General features: G+C 38.9%; 1 protein-coding gene across 2 annotated transcripts; it reads right to left on the reverse strand.

The window, feature by feature from the left end:
* Nucleotides 1–532: 532 nt before the first annotated feature.
* On the reverse strand, nt 533–13027 carry LOC120569097 (discoidin domain-containing receptor 2-like). Of its 2 annotated transcripts, none has more exons than XM_039816962.1 (17): nt 12955–13027; nt 11828–11931; nt 10286–10388; nt 9010–9247; nt 7900–8047; nt 7620–7722; nt 6651–6834; nt 5933–6173; nt 5501–5560; nt 4995–5131; nt 3743–3953; nt 3425–3648; nt 3009–3136; nt 2223–2441; nt 1853–2087; nt 1545–1694; nt 533–1320 (listed from the first exon to the last, which is right to left on the reverse strand). In XM_039816962.1, exons 2-17 carry the CDS (start codon nt 11901–11903, stop codon nt 1186–1188), a joined length of 2592 nt encoding a protein of 863 aa, XP_039672896.1. In that variant the 5' UTR covers nt 11904–11931; nt 12955–13027; the 3' UTR covers nt 533–1185. The 2 variants fall into 2 exon arrangements, with proteins under 2 accessions (XP_039672896.1, XP_039672895.1); XM_039816961.1 differs by having other exon boundaries at nt 4995–5146.
* Nucleotides 13028–13884: the final 857 nt, after the last annotated feature.

Below are 13884 nucleotides of genomic sequence, written 5' to 3' on the forward strand. Positions count from 1 at the left end.
AGTAAGACAGGAGAGATAAGTTGGCTCAGCTCAGCAATAAGAGCTGGCGTTTTCAGAGGCTCCTAATGTTATTACCAAAGTGAGACGGCTTTAGAGCGTATTTAACAAATATGTTATAGGGTCATTCTATTGTGTCTTGTATTTACTAAAAAGAAAGAATGAAAAAAATAAACATCACTATACATGTCAACTGTATAAGTGTCTAATAACCAGTGTTGGAAGAAGTACTCTAACCTTTTACTTAAGTAAAAATAGCAATACTGCAGTGTAAAAAATACTGTGTTGCAAGTTAAAGCCCTGTATCTAAAATCATACTTAAGTACAAAAGTATAATTTATTATCAAAATTTAGCCTACTTGAAGTACCAAAAGTAAAAGGCTACTTATATACTTATATTGGATTAACATGCATTCATGTTGACATCATTTTAATGTTGGAGCTGGTAAAGGGGAGCTAATTTGAAGTACTTTATGTGCTGGGCATCTTAACCCGTGATAATACAAAAAAATGTGACATACCTGACAAACAGTAGTAAATATTAATTATCTTTATTTCCATGGATCTTTCGTTTGACTTGGTTTGTTCTTTACTAGGCTACTGTTCAACAATATACACATGCATATTTCTGCAAAAGGACGTAAACATGTTTATAAAACATGTCAGTGAACTGCTGCAGCGTAAAAACACCTGTCTCATCTAGACAACAGTCATTATCATGCCATTTGTTCCCCCTTAAAAAGCAAAAATATAAACATTCATAAAAGGTCACACATTTGTATAGACATCTTCTAATAAATGTGCAGTAGAATTAGATGTATGTATGGAAAATAAATTGAAAGAAAAATCACAATTGTGTTTTTAAATCTAGGATTACCATAGAGTACTCTATAAATAGACATAGCATAGGAAATAAAAAGAAATTAATAAATACACAAAGGAGTGAATTCACTGGGTGAACAGTGCTAATTTGTATATATAAAACACAAGGCACTTTTCAAGTGTATACCTTCTCCTCATATCTTATTATTTACAGCACCATTGTGGCACGTCAGCTAAAAACAAATGGTTACATTTGATGGGTTGTTTCTGATTTCAAATTGATCCCAAATATATCCAGACTGAAGGGAGCAAATGTGACATGTACAGTGACAGTGCATGGCAAAGAGAAATGATCTGTTCCATTTGTTACGCCAGGCTCTCCATCAGCTGAGTGTGTATCTCTTGAAAGCTCGGCCTCTGCTTGGCGTTCCTCCTCCAGCAGCTCAGCATGAGATCATTGTAGACTCTGTCAGGACAACAGGGAGGCTTTGGCAGGTACACCTGGGACCATGAGACAAGATATGAATTTAGGATGAATGGTTAAAAGGGCTGTAAGTAATATTTTTGCTAGATATTTCCAGCAAATTTGGCAGTGTGAGATACAGATGCATGAAAAATATTGGATACTTATGATTGCCACAAACAAAACAACGATTGATCATAAATGAGACCATAAACAGATTGTACTCCGGTAGATGGGTAGCCTAAACCTGCGTGATGCTCACCTGCTTGCCCTGGTCCCTGAAGTACTCGCCGGTGTTTTCAATGACCTGCTCGTCAGAGAGCTGGGAGTAGGGCTGCTTCTTACACAGAGTCAGAATCTCCCACAGAGTCACACCAAATGCCCACACGTCACTGGCCATGGTGAATTTACCCTGAGAGATCAAGACAACTTAAATCCAAATACAATCTAGCATAAACTTAATGTGGATGCTGGTTTGTACACTTGTAATAATTATGTGAATTATTATTAAATAGTACACTTGTTCCTTGTGTTTTCTTCCACATGTCCCCAGCTCCGCACAACACTCACCAGTAGGATGCTCTCCCAGGACATCCAGCGAATGGGCAGGACGGCCCGGCCCTGGATCCTGTAGTAGTCCCCTCTATACAGGTTCCGACTCATGCCAAAATCAGCTATCTTTATGGTGTAGTTCTTACCCACCAGGCAGTTGCGTGTCGCCAGATCACGGTGGACAAAGTTGAGAGAGGACAAGTACTTCATTCCAGATGCAATCTGCACAGCCATGCCAATGAGTTTACTATAACTAAAGAGCAGAGGAGACCACAATGAAAGAGAATACAAGTCATAATTACAGTGTACTTATAGATGTAATGTCTAGTTGGCTCTATAAATTCATCCAAGATAATCATTACAATTTAATGTCAAGATATGAACCTACCTGACCATACTCTCCCCCTCTTTTTCCTCTTGTTCTGTCTTGTCTTCATCAGCAGCCTCTTTCAGTCTGAGATTGCAGAGGAACTGGTTCAGGTCTCCATTTTCCATGTACTCAGTGATCATACACAGTGGGTCTGTGTCCACACACACCGCCAGCAGACGAACAATGTTGGGGTCCCTCAGGCGAGACATGATTCGGATCTCCTTCAGGAAGTCATTCCTGCAGCACAGCAGGGACAAACAATTGTAATTTATCGCTCGATTGACGACTGACTGAATAATAACAACAAGCTTTGGACTAATGTACTGTACACCGTTGTCTTTTTTATTTTTTATTAACCCTCTAAGGTCTAAGGGCATTTTCACGTATCTTCTTAAATTGACCTTTTAAGGTATTTGCATATAATTGATAGGTGTTTCATATCAAGATTTTCATAACAAACTCAGCTTTCCGTATAGTGATGCCCACATTTTTTCTAGAAAAATGTGTAAGGAGATAATTTGGCGCTAAAGCTGAAAGGTTGATGTTGGCTTTTTGAAAGTCCTCAAATCTCTTTTGAAAACAAACCTTAACTTATGATGTGTTGTACGAATACTTTCAGTGCTGTGAAATGAGTTTACCAACATCTTATAGTCTATATATGATTAAAATAGTAAATAAATGTCTGAAATGAAATTTTGTAATATCACTTTTTGAGTAGGAGTTTTGCCAAACATCGTTTGAAACACGCCGGTGCGTCTTTCGTCCCCAGAGGGTTAAACAAAAAAAGTTACCACCTGCTTTTACCTTGCATTCTTGTTGGCATCTTCCCGCAGTGTTTTCACAGCAACCAGCAGGGGTGACTCATCGTTTCCCTCTATAGACAAATCCTCATCCAAAAAGTCCTGCATGCCCTCTGCCTCACACAAGTGCACCTGTTTTACAAAAGTGCCTTGTTAGTCCATCATCCACTTCGCACCGTTGAAACCATCTGTTTAACTCTGTTTAATACCACTAAGTGTTGCCTATTTGTCAGCATGTACTGTATAGTCGTTGCATTTCACACTCATGCTTTTACCACACAGCAATAACTCTCATTCAGTCTTTAAATGAGAGCTATAAATACATCAACATCATTTTCGTAAAGAGGGAGAGGGCAGCCAGATGAATATAATACCAAATCAATGCCAACAAAGATTAGAGCTACAAAAGTGAATATATACTTCTCCAAACTGGCCCTCTCCCAGTTTCTCCTTGAACGTGAGCTTGTGTCTGGGGAACTCTCTCATGGATGAATCTGTGCCAGCAAAAAGAGTCATGTCGACAGCTGTGATGGAGTAGGTGCTGCTGTCTGAAGACTCCTGGAGGCTGATGATGTCTGCCTCCGCATAGTGGGGGGCACCGTCTGCACCACTGGCTGCGAGGGCTCTACAGGAGGTGCTCGGTCCTGATGTGGTGCACACACAAATACACACACTACAGCAGCTATAGCTATAGCCGACCTCTGCAGCATTTATTGCATTGTGCTTTTGCCAACTTACCGAGGTGTTCAGTGGACTGAGCAAACTCGGGTAGTTTCCGGATAAGGCGGGAAGGCTCCTGGTAGTCGGAGCAGAGGGGGAAGATTCTCTCATAGGTGAAGTTGGAGGTGAAGCCACTCTCGCTGGACAGAGAGGAGTGGTGGGAGGAGAAGGCCTGGGTCTGGACCGCAAGACGAGCTGTGAGTTCATCATCCAGCAGGCGGCGGGATGCCTGTGGAAGAAAGAGTGTGAGAGTTGAAGTCTGTTATTTGTTGTTTATGTAAAATATTCTGTGAGAGAATTTTCCTCTTACATGGTTGCTAGAGGACATCAGTACTGGCTGTCAGATTTGCCAAATAGAAAGAGGACATACTTGGATATAAGCAGTATTTGTGACGAGGAGAAGTTGTCCACACACTGAAATGTGCAAACTCCCCAAAATGTTGAATTCATGGAACTTTTGGACCTACAAGGTTATGGAGTCATAGGAGTGCCATAAAAAGAATAAAATAAATAATAAGAAAATAAATGTGGAAATATAAAGACAGAAAGCAAAAGGGAAAGAAATAATAAAAAATCAAAGGATAAAAATAAATGACATATTAAAATAATAATGAAAAATAAAAAATTTACAGAAGAAATAAAGTAATTTATATGCAAAAATGGAATTAACAAATATGTATTTTTAAAAATGCATGAATAAATATATACCAAAATAAATAAACAAGCACATTAGAAAATAGATTAAAATCCTCATTATTATTATTTTTTTTATATTTATTTGTCTTTACATTACCACATTTGTTATTTACTATTTCATCTTTCAGTTCATTTCTCTTTATATTTCCACATTTATTTTCTTATTCTTTTACAGATGTATTCTTTGATGGCACTCCTATGACTCCATACATACAAGGTCTTCATCAGGCAAACTCCCAGGTGAACATAAAGCAGGCTATATACACAGACAAAAAAATAACAGCTGCACCTACAGATCACACAAAACAAAATAACAACAATTCACTGTGCACATGAAAAAAGCACATAGGCTTATGTCCTACAGAGTTATATGTCCAAGCCCTCATTTAAACCCTGGAGTGACACAGTGTTTAATGCATAAACCAACAATGTTTCATGTTTTTTCTCCAGATCATAACCTATTTTTTTTTGCAGTTCATTTCAGCTCCTAAAGCTGTTTTATGAAAACTATAATAAACAAACTGATTTGTTTTGTCTCATACAAATGGATTGAAAAAAAATACTCTCTTCTCACCTTCTCAAGCATCTTTTGCCAGACCTGCCTCCACAGGGTGATGACTATGATAGCCAATAAGATGGCGATGATAGCCACCAAGCAGCCAATCAGGATCCTGGTATTGCTGTCATCCAATTTATGAGTAGGATCATCTCCTAGCCAGATGAGAGCTGTGAGTTGAGGTGGATTTGATTTAATCCCATAATATTTATATTCTCACTGCATAATCCCCTTCATGTCCCATTACAACTACAGTAACAAGTGACATTTATTTGAATGATTAGTCATTTCTGATGCTATCAGCAGGGGGCACTGTTTAAGCAGGAAACATTTTAGTTAAACCATCGTTCTTCATTATATTTGTGGTTGGCTGAAGATTATGCTCGGCCTGTGTTTTGTTTAGCACCACATCACGTCCCAGCAGCCTCCCTCCTGCCAGCATTTTTCTCCACTGCCCGACGGTCACGTCACCAAAATAACATCCACTACTTAAAGAAAAAAGAACCATAAAGGGTTTATCTGACCTGGCGGTGTGTTTGTGGGGTGTTTGGTAGCAGTCGGAGATGTGTTGTACACTGCTGAGCCTTTGAGAGAAAGAAAAAGACAAAGCTGAAGGATATTAGATCAAACAGGACGCAGCTTTGGTGCAGTAAACACGCCGGCAGTTAAGGAGTCAACTTACTGTAATATAATTTTGGTTTCAAGATATATTTTTCTTGTTCTTTTTGGGTTGTTTCTTGTTATTCTGTTATTGTTGTTTATTTTATTTTCCTGTATGTGTCATGAAATGTTTAAATATTGTCTGATTAAATGTTGTTTTGGAACCCAGGAAGACTAGCTGGTCGTCTAGCTAATGGGGATCCTTATAATAAACTAAAACTAAACTAAACATTTACATTGTAGTCGACAAAAGACCCTTTAAATGGGACACCGATTCAACACTGACACTGACTTACCTGACTGGAAGGCCACCTCACTGAAGAGCATCCAAACATCACTGAAGTGGAAACGGCATTTGATGGCGCTGGCTGTGCGGTCCCCGAGGGACACAGTGACAAAACGGGCGCTTTGGCTCGTGCGGTCGACAGTGGGCCTGAATGTCACCGGGTCAGCCTCCCAGTCTGATCCTGACCGGAAGTAACAGGTGGCCTGTCTGAACATCCTCACCCCTCGGCTAAACATGTTATTACAGTGAACCTGTGGAGGTGGGATATGTAACTAAAAGCAAGCATGATCAAAGTACTAAAAACATATCTCGCAAATAGTCAATTATCCTGTTATATCCACAAAAAATATGCATATTTGTCTCTACCTATGACCATGATGACTAAATGGGTGCAGATGCTCCAAACAGTCATATCAAAGGGGAAGATGATGCAGGAGCAGGTGAACTGATGACTAATCTGTCTTGCTGTGCTGTAGCTGAAGAACATTATCTCTGATCTCTGGCCGCTGCATGTACCCATGACAAAAGGGGCTAATTATACAGAGAATGTAATTTTCACACTGCAAAGCTATTTTGCATCCTTTTGTACATTTTATGTTTTGCAGCTCTTACAGAAGATGGGTGCTTGCCCGGCAGTGAAGTGTTGGCTCAGCAACATAAACAATATATTCCACTTTTCCACGATTAAGCTGTTCAGTAAAGTTCTCCCCTGCATCCTGACTCCTTACCTTCATGGATGTGAAGTTTCGGACGTGATCAAACTCAAAAATCATCTCCACGTAACCTTTGGGGAGGCTCTTGTTGTTCCAGCCCACGTAGTCGTACCCTGGCCACATGGCGTATATGTGGCTGTGGAGAAAATCATCCAGACCCCAGGTGCCATCCGTCAGCTGACCGAGGCCCTTTGTCAGTCTAGTGGAGGGATGGATGGAAGAAATGAAGAAAGAAAACACAAGGGTCAGTGTAACGCTTATCAGTTCAATTGTCGAAGCACAAACGGACATTTGGAAAAACAGAAAAATAGATTCAAATTTTTCATTTTTTCCCGCCTTGACAAATTAAAAAATTGGATCTTTAAACTGTTTTTCCAATTTTCTGCTTTTATTCAGAGGATCAGAAATTTAGAAAATTACAAAATTGTGTCTGGGCTCCAATTATTCATACTGCAATGGTATTCTCTCCCTCGTTCCGCCTAGCTACGCCCCGCCCCCCACTCGAAACCATCAGTTGCAAGCACCTCTGACCCCAACGTCTATCAGTTGGTTTGTTTTTTGGTCCATATGCAGTTAATGACCTGCATATTCCGCAAAGTAGAGGAAGAGAATACCATTCCAGTATTGAATAATTGGAGCTCGGATGCAATTTTGTAATTTTCTCAATATCTGATCCTCAAAAAAAACAGAAACAGAAAATTGGAAAAACAGGTTCAAGGTCCAATTTTTTAATTTGTCAAGGTGGAAAAAATGGATATTTGAACCCATTTTTCTGTTTTTCCAAATGTCCGTTTGTGCTTAGAAAATTTAACTGATAAGCGTTACACTGACCCACAACCGTTTACATTTCTATTCATCGAGGAGTGCAGAGATTTTTAAAATTCATGACATCTTAAATCAGTTTTATTAACTGCACTCACACGGGGTGAGCAAAATAATAATAATGATCAAAATAAGCCCTAATTGTGGCAGTAAAATCCAGACCTATCAGCTGATGCTCCATCATACACAGAGTCATTAAAGTAGACATCCAGGCCTCTGTAGATCATTTGGTGCCCATCTGGAATGCTATAAGACATCAGGCCATCTACAGGAGGCAGGTCAAAGGTCAGAGATTTACTCACCGCATGCTTATAAGATATTATGACAATACGTAAACTGGTAAGAATATGGACTTTTGGTTATTAAAAAAAGATAAACTAGGTGTTGCTAAGGCAACCAGGTAAAGATGTTGCACTCTGTATAATGGAAAGCAATGACTAACCCAGCCATTCACAGCCGTAGAGCTCCACTCTCATACACACGATCATGGAGTGGTCTGTCACAGGCATAAAGCGGACAAAACGAGCTATGATGGGAGGCTCCAGATCCTTTAGCACCACATCATACGCATTCCTGTTCCCCTCAATGACCTGGCAGAGGAGACGCAGATGACAGGAATAAGACTGACTGAGTGAAACCTGTCAGCATATATGTGTGGTCGTCAAATCAAATGTAAAACCTTGACAAATCTGTAAAGAAATTGGTTCCCTTTATCTCATGCCAGCGCTGTTGCTTGTTCAGCTGTTTCTTAATTTCCCATAAACTCTGCTTCTGTCTGCTGCAAAGAAGATGTTATCTTCTTGTCATCTCTCGCCAGTGGTGGAGGAAGTTTTCAGATCAGATCCTTTACTTTAGTAAAAGTAGCAATACAGTGATATAAAAAATACTCAATTACAAGTAAAAGTCCTGCACTAAAAGTGTTACTTGAGTAAAACAACATAAGCATTATTAGCAAAGTGTAGGCTACTTCAATTGTTATTTTGTCATATTTCAGTAAAATTGCTCCTGTGAGTGTTACAAATAGCCTATTTATTATGTTGTTTTGCTTGTTTTGTTTTTGTATAGTATTTTTGTAGCTGGGGCTAATTTGAACTATTTCATATATTGTAATCTGTTGTAATTTATTACAGTGTTTCCTTTAGGACTTTTTTTTAGCCCCCATCTGCTGAGTGACCGTGCTATTCTCCGACATGCACTTTAAACATTCTGATACCATGGGGGGCAGAAATGTTGCCGTCGGGGGCCACGGTCAAATCAACATAGAGGAAACACTGCTATTACATTGCATCAAATTTGATAAACTCAGCATATGTCTTATATGTCAAACTAGTAAGAAACACTGTTAAATAAATCTAGAGGTGTAAAAAGTATAATATTTCCCTCTGAAATGTAATAAAAATGAACTACAGTAGGAAAAAGTCCAGTGGGAAAAAGTCACAGAAAATGTACACACATTTGAACACCCTGTTACAATTATTGTGATAAGTAAAGTATATACATGCACGTCTGGAATTTGAAACAATGACAGACAGTAATATCTAGACATGCTCACCTGCCTTCCCTTCCTATCATGCCAGCCCACCCACTCGCTGCCGTCGCGGCTGTACATGATCCTGTATCGCTGGGCAAACTCATTACCCATGCCGTCGGCGTGGCGACCTTGGGTGCCCACCAGCGTGATGAAGTGTAGTGAACGCAGGTCCACCTGGAGATACTCTTTGAGGCCGTCCGGCTCTGACATGATGTCAGGACACCAGGCCCCGTCACCGTCTCCGTTGTCTAAGTCAAGTCTGAAAAGGAGGAAGAAATAAGAGAGGAGACGGGAGGAGAAGGGAAGGGAAAAGAGTTCAGGTAGGCACGAGAGGATCATGATGATTAAAAGATAGAGATAGATAAAAGGGGAAAGATGTTGAATCATGAATAGAGGAAGAAGTTATGCATAATTCACATTTGCATGAGAACATCTTTCACTACTCTGTATTGCTGCTGGATAACAGCTGGTAAAACAGCACTATCATTATTCAACATGGAGCCAGTTCATGTAACTTTCACATATGCTGAGCTTCAAATTTAATTCCTGACCTTGGAAACAGCAGTTGACCAAACAATCTCACCTTAAGGTCCATTAAGTAGCTGTTCTGGCAATATGATCTCATGGGAAGGCGTATATATATATATATATATATATATATATATATATATATATATATATATATATATATATATATATATATATATATATATATATATATATATATATATATATATAGAGGGTCTATGCATTTTAAGCTTTTTGTGTGTCATTTAACACCCTGTTCTCATTCTCAACTAGTCAGTTTTCAATTTAATTAAAACAAAAGTAAATGTACAGTATGTAAGTTAAATAGTCAACGTACATAAATCAACTTTGACTTTTGGTATCACACCTCGGTTTGTTTGATCCATCCCTACATGGAGTTTCTCCCTCTTTATACTATGTCACAATACAGTATATGTCAGCAGAGACTAAATGCTGTGAAATGACATGCAAAAAGCAACGAATGTGTAGTGATAACACACAAAATGACTTAAAATTAACTTGTTTATATTCATATCATATGCCATTTGGTGATACCAAGCTGGAGCACAATCCATCTGCTGATGAAAATCACATGATTTGATCAAAAGCTTAATTAAATTGAAAACTGACTAGTTGAGAATGAGAACGGGGTGTTAAATGACACACAAAAAGCTTAAAATGCATAGACCCTATATATATATATAATGATTTAAATATGCAAATGAAACTGAATAAAGATATGAGAAAAGAAATGTATCATCAAACATGCCTGCCAAATCTTGCAGCAGTTGACTCAGACCACTGACTGGAGGCAGAGATGTCCTCGTCCTGAATCTGCCCACTGGTCATACCGAGAGGATATCGACAGATTTCTATAAACACATGAAGCATCACTGATACACATACTGCTCACATTAAGAATTGTGTGTGTGAGTGTGAGTGTGAGACTTGTATTCTTTCACATGCCGTGAGTTTTAAAAAAAATCCTTTTTGTGTTGTTTTTTTTTTGCAGGATGTGAGGGTAAACTAAGTGGTCAGGTCTCATCCCTCCCCCCCAGTCCCCTTCCTGCAGCCCTGCAAGGCCTCTAAAGCCAAACAGAGGCATCACTGTGTAGGTGCTAGTCTGAGCAAAATGAGATGGGAGTGGCCTCTGAGCTGCCTGCTCTCCATTTCTTTTTTTTTTTTTTTTACAATTTTTCATAATCTATACCAGAGCCACGTGAGAGACATTTTTGACTTTTAAAGCCCTGGCTTCTGCTGGGCATTAACTCTTATGTAATAAAATAAGTTTGGCAGCAATAGATGCTTCATTAGAGTGTTAATATGATGCAGTGACCACACTGTACATCTGCTCACTGCATCTACCAGAGTGTCACTGTTTATTCTTACCATTTCTACCTGGCAATTAAGGGACGTCTGTGTTTTATTCACCTTCCCACACCGAACGCCTGACATGTACTTTGAGAGAGCAGCAGAACAAATAAGCCTTTTACTATGAAAATATTCTAAGTGGGAAAGTCAAATGAGAGCATTTGTGTGTGTGTGTATGTTACCTACAACTACGCCTACAAATTTTACATTTTTTTTTCCAAGAATGCCCCCTGCTTGTGAAAGGTCTGCCTGTTCTGGGGCTATTTGCTGTCTGACCATTAGGTAAACCACGTACACACATGGATGCACGTACGCCCACACGCACTCACTCATGCACGCATACGCATACGCATGCACCCACACACACACACACACACACACACACACACACACACACACACACACACACACACACACACACACACACACACACTAAGGATACATTCTTGCATTAAGCCCACCCACCTAAAACTGCTTTCCTTCTCCATCTTGTCAACATGCGTATCCCTCAGGAATATGAGGAGGTTATTTTGAGCTTATATATGACATATCCATTCCTTTATGAACTCATCCTTTTTTCTTTTCTTTTCTAATGTAATCGGATTGATTATTTTTGTGTGTGTGTTTTCATCAGATTTTTTCATCTTTAACAGTATGTTGATTGTTCGAGACCAATAAAAAAAACAATAAATAAAAAAAAACCACATTGACCGGCTCACACTTCAATCACACATTAAAAACTTAACCTACGTCAAATAACAGTAAACTCATATTATTGATTCTCTGACTGGCACATGCATTTACATTTACAGTAAAACGTTGAGGTGTGATCCCTGCAACAACCAACACGTCCTACCAAAGTGTCCTTGAGAGAGATATTGAACCCCTATCTGTTTCGAGAAAGAACCACATGGATGTAAAATACCTATGTCTACTGTACCTGGGTTGACTTGAGATCGTACAGCAGCAGCCAGCAGGATAAAGACAACATGGTGTGAGATCTGTTGAACCTTCATGACCTTCTCTTTTCAAGGAGCCGCACACCTAAAAGATTGTAGATCAGGGCATGAGATTAGGAGTACAATTTACTGTAAGCCAAAAACATCCAATGTCAACTATTATTTAGGTTTTCATATATCATGTCAACAAAGTCTCCACAGCAAATCCTGTGCTTTATATTTAAATTATAAAGCACAGGATTTAGATGATTTGAAGGATTCAAAGGTTTTCTTTGCCACATACACAAACAATATGTGTGCAGGAATGCAGGGTGGCATACTCTTAAAGCTGTGCTAAAAGACTAGTGTGCGGTAAATAATAAGAATTACATTATAAGAGTTAAGAAATAATTAGAAAAAATAAATATAAAAGGTATAAAAGATAAAGCATTTAAATAATATTAGTGTTTCAAGTGCTACATTTTTCAGATGTTACAAATAGTTATATAGAGCTGAACAGCCCTAAAACCTACAGTGGTAAATGTACACACAGTCCTCCTTGTAGCCCAGAGTCTTGCTCTCTCCCACCACAGTACCAGCATTTTATTTACCTTGTAAAAGCCCTGTGGAGGTCTCAGTGACTTATGACTCTAACACACTCTGGTATACTAAACTACAAGTTAGACCACTGTTCACAAACTGCACTTACAGTCTTTCACGTGGTGAGTTCACCAAAGATTTGGTGGGAACAATGTCGTTCTGTGTCAGTGTGATGTGTATAGAATGTAGTTTTACTGTAGCATATTGCATAATGAGGGAAAACCCATGTCTGTAATGCATTTTTCAGCAGAGTTTCCATTTCTAGAGAGCTGACATGATGATCGCTGACTAACGTTCTAGTGGAATAATTTTTTTCCAGTCTATTTTTGAGGTACCATTTAAAACAATACAAATAAAGCACAAATACTGCACCTTTCTTCACCTTAATATTTTTCTTAAACCTGTAAAATGCATTTTCCTGTATGATGTCACTCTCTATACTGAGCTGAACTGACGTAAACTTCCTTCAAAGTCAACGTGGACACTGGGGTAATAGCAACATATGAGAAGAAATATGGATTTGACTTACTTTTGCAAGTTCTTCTCTCGTTATTATGAAACCATCTGTCTGTGGGAATATTCCACATCTACTGTGACTTGATGCATTCAGCACTGTGAGTCGCTGACCTCTTCTTCCTCTGAAGGACTGGGAATGGAAAAGAGAGAGAGAGAGAGAGAGAGAGAGAGAGAGAGAGAGAGAGAGAAAGAGAGAGAGAGAGAGAGAGAGAGAGAAAGAGAGAGAGAGAGAGAGAGGGGGAAACGAAGGCTGATGTAACAGTCTTTCTGGTCGGAGGAAAGACAGAGAAAATAACAAGCTTTGGGATTTTGAGGTGAGGCCAAAATCCCAGAATTCCACCTGATCCACAAATGGTTTCAATTATGGCCCGCAGAGGCAGCTGAGAGCAGCAGTATCTGGCAGATTCCACATAGAGCTACTGACAAAAACAAACTGAAGTTCATTTTTCTGCAGAGGAGAACCTGCTAATTAGAGAGGGAGACATGTTTCAGAAAAAAACTATCACAAACAAGATGAGTCACAGCTGGGATTAAAAGTAAAACTGACACAGCAGCTAAAGCAGAAATGAGGCAGATGCTTGTTTTGAATGGTGTAGGAGCATATAAAAGCACACAGTAGCTATGTAAATTATGCACAGATGTCTCCTAACTTTTTCTATTTACAATTCAAAACTTACAATACGAACAGTTCATCATTAATTAATTTCCCATTATTGAAGTACCCTAAACTGGCATGGATTTAACAGAATTAAACACTGAAAAAGTTTTATTTTCTACTCACAGTCATTTATAACTGCTGCTGTAGCAACAAGTGACAATGGCAATGTAATGGCAACAGAAAAATAATAAAAAAAGAGACTTTCATTACTATTGTAGGCTATATTCAAAGCCACACATTCTTTTTTTTTTTAACACACTTACTTACTTGAAACAATTAAACTTC

This window comes from Perca fluviatilis, chromosome 11, assembly GCF_010015445.1.
Source record: "Perca fluviatilis chromosome 11, GENO_Pfluv_1.0, whole genome shotgun sequence".
NCBI lineage: Eukaryota > Metazoa > Chordata > Actinopteri > Perciformes > Percidae > Perca > Perca fluviatilis.